General features: G+C 37.7%; 1 protein-coding gene and 1 long non-coding RNA gene across 6 annotated transcripts; both read right to left on the bottom strand.

Annotated features, from left to right (window-relative positions):
- Positions 1 to 1694: 1694 nt before the first annotated feature.
- On the bottom strand, positions 1695 to 4684 carry LOC131675154 (uncharacterized). 5 transcript variants are annotated; one of them, XR_009303003.1, is made up of 6 exons: positions 4492 to 4680; positions 4110 to 4229; positions 3764 to 3975; positions 3488 to 3690; positions 2187 to 2381; positions 1695 to 2119 (listed from the first exon to the last, which is right to left on the bottom strand). It is a non-coding gene; the product is annotated as an uncharacterized LOC131675154 (long non-coding RNA). The 5 variants fall into 5 exon arrangements; XR_009303004.1 differs by having other exon boundaries at positions 3488 to 3762; positions 3863 to 3975; positions 4492 to 4679; XR_009303005.1 differs by having other exon boundaries at positions 3863 to 3975; positions 4492 to 4636.
- A 915-nt stretch (positions 4685 to 5599) lies between these two features.
- LOC131675117 (uncharacterized) lies at positions 5600 to 7110 on the bottom strand. The gene is made up of 3 exons (XM_058953962.1): positions 6834 to 7110; positions 6522 to 6657; positions 5600 to 6167 (listed from the first exon to the last, which is right to left on the bottom strand). The coding sequence occupies exons 1-3, from the start codon at positions 7108 to 7110 to the stop codon at positions 5600 to 5602; spliced, it is 981 nt and encodes a 326-aa protein (XP_058809945.1).
- Positions 7111 to 8456: the final 1346 nt, after the last annotated feature.

Genomic DNA, 8456 nt, shown 5'->3' with positions numbered 1-8456 from the left:
ATATCTACGATTGCAAGTAGAGTACGATGAAAACAATGAGCACATTTAGAGAAAGTTTTTGGAGAATCCCCAGCGCAATTAAAGAATAAGCACGTATTTTGAAAAAGTGATTTGCTGCGAGAAATAAAAGTAAAAGGTAAAGCGAGAGAACGCGTAATTGTAAAAATAAGGGAGCGGATTCGCCGCGAACACTTCCTTTATTTCCTTTCTTTTATTTTATTATATTCTTATTTAATATATTTCTTTCTTCGTTTCTTTCAGTCTATTGTAATAATAAATTCATTTGGCTATACACATAGTATATTTCATTTATCGACCCTACAGAGAGAGACCAAGGTTTCACATCGGTACGCCCTGACTACCTGTGATTGGGGAAGGGGCATGTAACGAGTGCAACTGCTACTCGTTATGTCTCTCTCTCTCCCATGTCCTAATATATTTTTATAAATTAAATGTATATCACATGTATCACTTAAGTTTCAGCGGGCTGAAGTAAGGTAGGAGAGGGAGGGAGGGAGAGAGAGAGAGAGAGACAGGTTCATTATCTCACAGTCCTATAAAATCGACTGGACCCCAAATTCTCATGAGAAGCGTTATTCTTTTTCTATCAGTTAGTTTCTCCATTGCACTTCTTTATAGTAGACTGTATCCAAAAGCTAATCAAATTATGAAAATTCAGAAACAAGTAAAATATTATTTGAATTGTAAACTATTGCACTGGAAATTTTTTTGACGAGCATACCAGAGCAGCTTAAAAGGGTAGTATTAATAATACCAGTAGATAGTAAAACCAGTAGATATTTCTGGGTAACGCTAAAAGTAAAAGAATGAGAACTTCTGCTCTTTCCATTGACGATATCAGATGAGGACATCAGAAAAACACTTTGACCTTGAAATGACCTTGCAGGATACAAACAAGGTCGAGTTTGAGGTCATCGCTAATTGCGATTAATTAAAACAACTAAAACAAGCTCTGGTCTATTTCTATCAATTGAGTTCTCGTGAGAGGCCTCAGAATTAAATGACCTTTGAATGACCTTTAAGGTCAACGGGAAATTTTTGACGTCAATGATTTTGAACGTAAAACTTCCCGTTCTTTCGAATGTTGATATAAGAAAAGGTGCTTTCCATTTAAAAAAGTTGACCTGGCCTTGAAAAAAACCGTCAAGGTCATTTTCAAGGTCAAATCTAAGTTCACCATTGAATTCCTTGTTGAAAATTACTTCAAAAGTGACCTTGACATATTTTAAAAATAAATCACCTGGAAAGTTATTTGGGTGTTTCCAGACTTTAGATACCCTGTATAAATTTTCTCTTTAGCAGATGGGAAATAATAGGTATTTGTTGAATTTACAACTACAATTAGTCGAATTAGGAGTTGAATATGAAGAATTATTTGAACGTATGAAAGAAAGAAAAAAATGATTCAGACGATGGTGGAGCAAACCTCTTATACAAAACAACTATTTCACTGGATATGGTAGTTATCAAAGTCTGTTTAAATATTTTGAACTGAATGGCGAAGAAGAGTTCATGAGTTTTACAAGAATGAGTATACAGACGTTCGAATATTTGTTTCTTGTAGGAAATAGTCTAATTAAAAGAAGTAGAAGACCTCCTCTATCATCAGAATTAAGATTGGCATTAACTCTAAAGTATATTCTTATGAAATGCCTAAAAATACAATTCTTTTTATGAATGTGTATTTCAAATATCAAATGTCTTTCTTTCAGTTATTTAGCCCATGCTGATTCTATCAAGAAAAGTAAATGGTTTTATAATAAAGGTGAATCTACAGTAAAAAAGATTATACTTGAAATATGTACTGTATTATGTAAAGCTTTTAATATTATCTAACGTTTGTATCAACTTTTGGCTAATGACTTGCATCCTCTCCTCATCGTTTGTCATAAATTAAAATTTTTTCTTAGCAAATCCATTATATTCAGGTATTTTTAAAGGTACACGTTTTGATGTACATGATGTAGACGTATAGGCCAACAAAGAACCCTCACCAATGAATGCTACATGGATTTTAGGTGGTTTTGAAAATCTGGCAGGAATAATATTCTATGTTGACATTGTCATTGAAGAGTAGGCTCATATTCTGATGAGGCACCTAAGAATAAAAAAATAAAATTATTAGTCAATGTTATACAAAAAAACTGTCCACAACCAGAACTTACCATTGTCTCCAGTAGTTTTAGACAAAAGACTGATAAATGATAGTGTTCATCTATTTTCGAAAGTAGATCTTAGAAAAGCTAAATTTTCAAAATAGATGAAGTTGTTTGTACCAACTCCTGAGCCAGAATTGTCTTCTGACAATAGTTGTTTGAATTTTTTTACTAAATTTTGCCATATACGAATGATGTCAGGAACTGGAAGAATATAAATTTTATTTTATTTTATTATAAAATTATAATCAACATAAAAAATTGTTTAACAAATAATAGTATATATTGATATACAATCACATGAACATTTAGGTTATGACTTGATTTGATGATATTCAGTTCCTTCAAATAAGCTGAAAGTCAACTTCTCTAATTTTTTTGCAGTAACTAAATATTCTTCTTCCATCTTTTCATTCAATTCAGGATTATTCATATAAAAGTTAATCAAAGTGTCAAAAAAGGTGTTTTCTTTTTCGGTTCCTAACTATTCTAAATTAATTGAATTTCCATAATAATTGGCAAAATTGTCAAATTTTATATTAATAGAAAAAAACTGAAATATCAAAATTTATACCGCAAGAAAATGTAATTTTACAAATTGTACGTATTCTTGCTTGTTTTAGGACTAGAATTGTAAAATTGTACAGTGTGTATGATGTGTATGTAGATATACTTTTCAATACACATAAGGACTCGAACGCATTGTTTCGCAATTCGTCAAAAATATACACAATTTTCAATCTTCTCTTTGTCTTAATTAACGATTTTTTCGCTGTTTATGAAGACATTAAAATAGATTACAAACAAAAGTTCATTGTAGTAATCATTATCAAGAATGATAATAAAATTTTATTTGAAAAAAATAACGTCAAACGTGGAAATAGAAATAAAACTGTAAATTTTTTCAAGCATGTGAAGTATTAAATGCAAAAAGGTATGTAATTTCTGGGCCATTCTTTTTATTAATTAAAGTGAATATGAAAGATTAATATTATTTTTTTATATTAGCATCAGATCTCAAAACAATCTGGCAGAAAATGAGGCAGAAGTTTGTGAAACTTAATTTGAAAAAGTTATGAAATGAATTCGTTAGTGACGATGCTGAACAGGCAATTAATATTTCTGGAGAATCATATGTCATAATAATGTGCCAATTTTTCATACCCAGAATAAAAGAGAAATTTTATACGAAGTATTTAATGAACTAATGAGCAATGAAGAAAATATTCATGACAACACTGACATAGAGAATTTAAAAATCTTAGATGAGTACAAAGACATTGTATCAATAAATATAAAGAAAAAAATACCAGTGGTTACAAACAGCAATTCTGCAAATAACGTCATAACATCAAATTTGGCAGATGGGCCGTTCAGTAGAAAGTTGCCATTTAAATGGATTGCTTCAGTTCCAAAAGAGGTTGCAAAATTAACATATGTACGAGCAAGAACTGATCTTAATGATCTCAGGCTTGAGAAACAAAATTTCATAAAAATATTATATGCAGCTCTTCTGGAATCAAAGGATGAATCAATCAACAGAATGTGTTTTGATTTGATAAAAGCAGCAATTGAGAAAGCCATACTACAAATAAAATGAATAAATATCTGGTAAAAAGTAAGTATCCATTTAGCTAAATATCTGTTTGTTTTTTATATTTAAAATAATAAGTATTCTTGCATACTGTTAATTGTTTATAGATGTGCAAGTAAGCAGCATCGCAAAAGATTCGTTCCTGGCTGATGGCAGTTGAGACAAACCATATTTGTCTGATCCATGGGTCATTGCATTATTCAACTGTAGCATATTAAATAGTGTTTCATTAATATTCTTAGTTAGATAGTTATTAGTTATTAGTTCTTAGTTAGTTAGTTACTTTTAGTTTAATTATTATTTAAAATAAACAAAGTTACTTGCAACATATATCTCACCTAAAGATGTTAGAAGACATCAAAAGTTGCTTTTGAAATTTCAACCTTCAACTTTCGACTTTCAGCTGCTGACTCCAAGCTGCTGCAGTTAGTTTTCCATGTCGAGTGCTGATAAACAAGCTAAAGTATAAATTTGTTTTAGTTGTTAAGGGGACTTTACAAGAAGATAGGTCGAAAAATATAAAATATTTGTATTTATTTAAGACTAAAAGGTAAATGAATGTTCATTTCTTATAATTGAATTGTTTTGTTATCATAAATCAAAATTGGTTCATAGTCTCTATGTACATGATCTCCAAAACTTGTAGTTAATTCATAGTAGGTTATGTATTGTATATGTATGTATGTACGTACAGATTATTGTATATAACAGTTTACTTACTCTATTTACTCCGTAATTATCATGAATTAGCATGTTAAACAAAGTTTCAATTAATAAGTTTCCCGGTATTATGTAAAAGTACGTAACTCCAAAAAAATGTTCAGTCTGAGAAAAGGTCATAGCATCAGATAATGCGCACAGACGCATTAAGATGACCTGGTCAAAAATGATTGATCTCCTTAAAAAAAAAATATAATGTTAGCTTGATCTTAATTAGTGCCACTTGGCAAATACTCTCCTAGAATTTGTACCCCCCTAAAAATAACTAAAATGAAAAGATTTTCGTCAGGTAGATCAGCAGTTGAAGTTAACGTATTACTGCGCATGCTTGGCGGATAATCTATCTTCTAGCAGAAAAATATGCAATTTTGAAAGAAAAAAATTATAAATGTTAAAGGTTGCTTCGCGCGCTAGGGAAATGAACTAGACTGTAGAAGTTTAACTGAGTTTATTGATTAGATTACAATTGACTGTATGTAACCTTATTTACACTTGTGCTTGCTCCCCCAGAGCTGTGGGAATTCAAGTATAGTCTGACGAGTGGTTCTCGTTGGTGCTAGAGCAACTAAATAGTTGCTACGAGGAGCTGGCAAAAGTGTTACCAACTATCTCGAGCACCGGTGAGAGACTGACTGCTGCCATGCGAACTCGCTGCAGGGAACGAGCGTTTGCTTGCGCAGTCGCCTTACCGACGACTGAGGAGTGCTGCCATCTCGTACCTGCTGACGTAAGCTTGGCGTAACCGCCACAGCCACTCCCTCCCTAGAAGTTGCCTGGTCAGAGGGCAACTCTTATGAAGGTTATGACCTGGTGCTAGTTAGGAAGAACCTTAGTGTTCCTGGCGTGGACTGTGAACTGGTTGCTCCCTGTGAACCTGCTGGCTGCGTAAGGAGTACCTGAAATGATACCTATCTAGACTGGGTTTCTCTTGCTTGCCGTTGAGTTAGTAACGACTCGTCCGAAGAGATGTACGCTGGTTTTAGCATCGAGGTTGATATGGTTTGTGGATTTCCGCTGACGTCTATGACGTATCGCTGGTCGTCCAACCGTTTTATTACTCGATGAGGTCCAGAGTAGGGCGGTGTAAGCGACAGTTTAATTGGAACTCTCAACTTGAAGACATGGGTGTGCATGTGTGAAGATCTCCATGCATGAATTGTTTAGTCCTGACATGGTACGAAGTAGGTGTCGGCCGTATGACCTCAAAATGCTTTCGCAGATGGTCTAGGAAGGTTACCAGTGATTGCGGAAGATCCTTAGCTACAAAAAATTCTCCTGGAACTCTAATTGTTGATCCGAAAGTGAGCTCGGCAGGCGCAGTCTTGATGTTCTCCTTGTATGCTGTTCTTAGTCCTAAAAGCAGCTCAGTCCATGCAGAGCTAGGCTGACACATCAGTGCGGCCTTGAACGTTATATGGAATCGTTCAACCATCCCGTGAGATTGAGGGTGATAAGGTGTTGTGCGTATACGTTTTGCTCCAATTAGCTTTGCCAATGAGCTAAAAAGTGCAGACTCGAACTGCGGTCCTTGGTCTGTAGTGATGGTTAGCGGTATGCCAAAAGTAGCAATCCAGCCAGTGTAGAATGCGGTGGCCACTTCTTCCAGTGATGTCGCCCTTTTCAGCGGGATCGCTTGAGGCCATCGTGTATACCTATCTATAAGCGTGAGACAGTACCTGTACTCGTTAACAAGAGGCATAGTCACTATATCCAAGTGTACATGGTTAAATCTTGCTTTTGGTATGTCCAAACTGGCAGGGTGATTCCGTGTGTGGCGATGGATTTTCGCCCTCTGACACGGAATGCACACATTTACGCGACCAAGTTAGTGCATCTTTGCGAATGCCAGGCCAGAAGTATTTTTCTCAAATCTTCCTTGCTGTCTCTATACCGCTCGGATGAGCAGGGCCATGAATGACGTCGAATGCTATCCTTCTCAGAGAGGGTGGTAAGTACGGATGTACTACTCCTGTTGAGACTTCACAAAGGAAACGATATCCGTCTAACTCAATCTGTTGAAGACCACATACGTGAATGGTTTCGCGTTTCGGTGAAGCTTCGTATTCAGCCTGAGCCTCACTAATGACTTGCGTTGCGCACTGAGCCTCGTGGGCATGTTGATGGTGCAGATTCTTGACAGCGCATCCGCGACGACGTTATGCTCTCCTGGAATGTGAACGATCGTTGTTCAGAATTGGCCTATGTAGTCCAGTTGATGTAACTTTTGTGGAGATGCTTTGTCCGGGCGTTGCTGGAAAACCTTGGTGAGTGGTTTATGATCAGTCCTAATTACGAACTCTTTGCCTTCAACAATGTGCGCAAAGTTTTTGAACGTTGCATACTATAGATTGCAAGTAGCTCGCGATCGTATGGACTGTAGTTGCATTCTGTAACGGACAGCTTCCTGGAATAGAAGCCAAGTGGAGAGTGCTTAGTGTCGATTAGTTGCTCGAGGGACCCTCCAACAGCCGTTGCAGACGCGTCGGCCGTGAGGATGATGGGTGAATTTGGATGCAAATAAGTCGAGGATGTTACCACTGTGAGCGATTTCTTACTGTCCTCGAAAGCTTTTTCTAACTCCGACGTCCATACTATCGGGGTTCTGTCCTTTTTCTTCATGCTTCTGACGCACTCGTTGAGCAGAGCGATTCAGCCGCATGTGGAATTTGCATTCTGAAATAGTTAATTGCTCCCAGGAATCTCCTCATGTCATGGATAGTTGCAGGTTTAGGAATGTTGAGAATAGCCTTAACCTCCTCGGCTGGTGGCCGAAACCCATCGGCATTTATCTTGAAGCCAAGGAAATTTACTTCCTGTTGACCGAACTGACACTTGTCCCAATTGATTTTCAGACCATTTTCAAGTAGGATACTCAGGACAGTCCGCAGGTGATTAAGATGCTCTTCCATGGTGCTGGATGAGATAAGAATGTCATCTATGAAGACGGAAACATAACTGAGATGTCTAAATATGCTATGCATGTATCGTTGGAACGTTTGTGTAGTATATTTCAAACCAAGGGGCATTCCGAGAAAGTCAAACAGACCAAACGAAGTTGTGGTTGCTGTTTTCTGGACGTCCTCAGGAGCTACGGGAATCTGGAAGTATGCCTTCTTGAGATCAACAGTTGAGAAGATTTTCTTTCCATGAAGAAGAAGCAAATCGCTAATCCTCGGGATTGGGTAGCGATCAAGAACGGTTTGGGCGTTTAGACCTCTGTAGTCACCCGTCGGGCGAAGCTTCCCAGATGGCGACTTGACTATGTGGATAGGACTGGCGTAGGGACTGCTCGACGGCCGTATGATCCCTGCTCGAAGCAGTTCCCTGTATTCTGCCTTCGCTGCTTGAAGTTTTTCCCCGATTATCTAACGAGGCTTTGAATAAACTGGGCATCCAGTCGTGACGATGTGATACTGGGTCTTCGCAGTTGGTCCTATAATTTGGCCTTCCTTGGCCACAAACCGCTCGAAGAAACTGTTGATGAGCTCTAGACACGCACCAGCAGTTGCGGGTTTCGCAGGAAGTACTGCCGAGATAGAGTGCGTGCTGGAGCTTTCGATGCTACAAGGCGCTGCTAGATTGATCGTAGCGTCAACCAGTTGGCGTCTGTTTAAGTCTGGCATAAGGCCATAATATCTAAGAAAATCAGCCCCTAGAATTGGGACTTTTACATCGGCTAAGACAAAAGACCACGGGAATACTCGCCGAAGGCCTAAATCTACCAGGACAGTACGACGACCACGTGTTGCTATTGCTGATCCGTTTGCTGCAGAAAGGTGTATGTCGTTCATGGTTGCCTTGCTTCTGCCACGAGCCGGAATGATAGAGACTACCGAACCACTGTCGACCAGGAGCGGATGCCTGACGAGCGGTCGATTACATGCAGTTGGTTCTCACAAGTAACACTACCCAACCGTTACTCACCGATCAGAATGAAACTTTGCACATCCATAGAACACTAAAAA

Source organism: Phymastichus coffea, unplaced genomic scaffold, assembly GCF_024137745.1.
Source record: "Phymastichus coffea isolate CEN01 unplaced genomic scaffold, Cenicafe_Pcof_1.1 PCOF00016, whole genome shotgun sequence".
NCBI lineage: Eukaryota > Metazoa > Arthropoda > Insecta > Hymenoptera > Eulophidae > Phymastichus > Phymastichus coffea.
The sequence above is the reverse complement of the archived record's forward strand: the minus strand, read 5'-3'. Positions and strand labels throughout refer to the sequence as shown.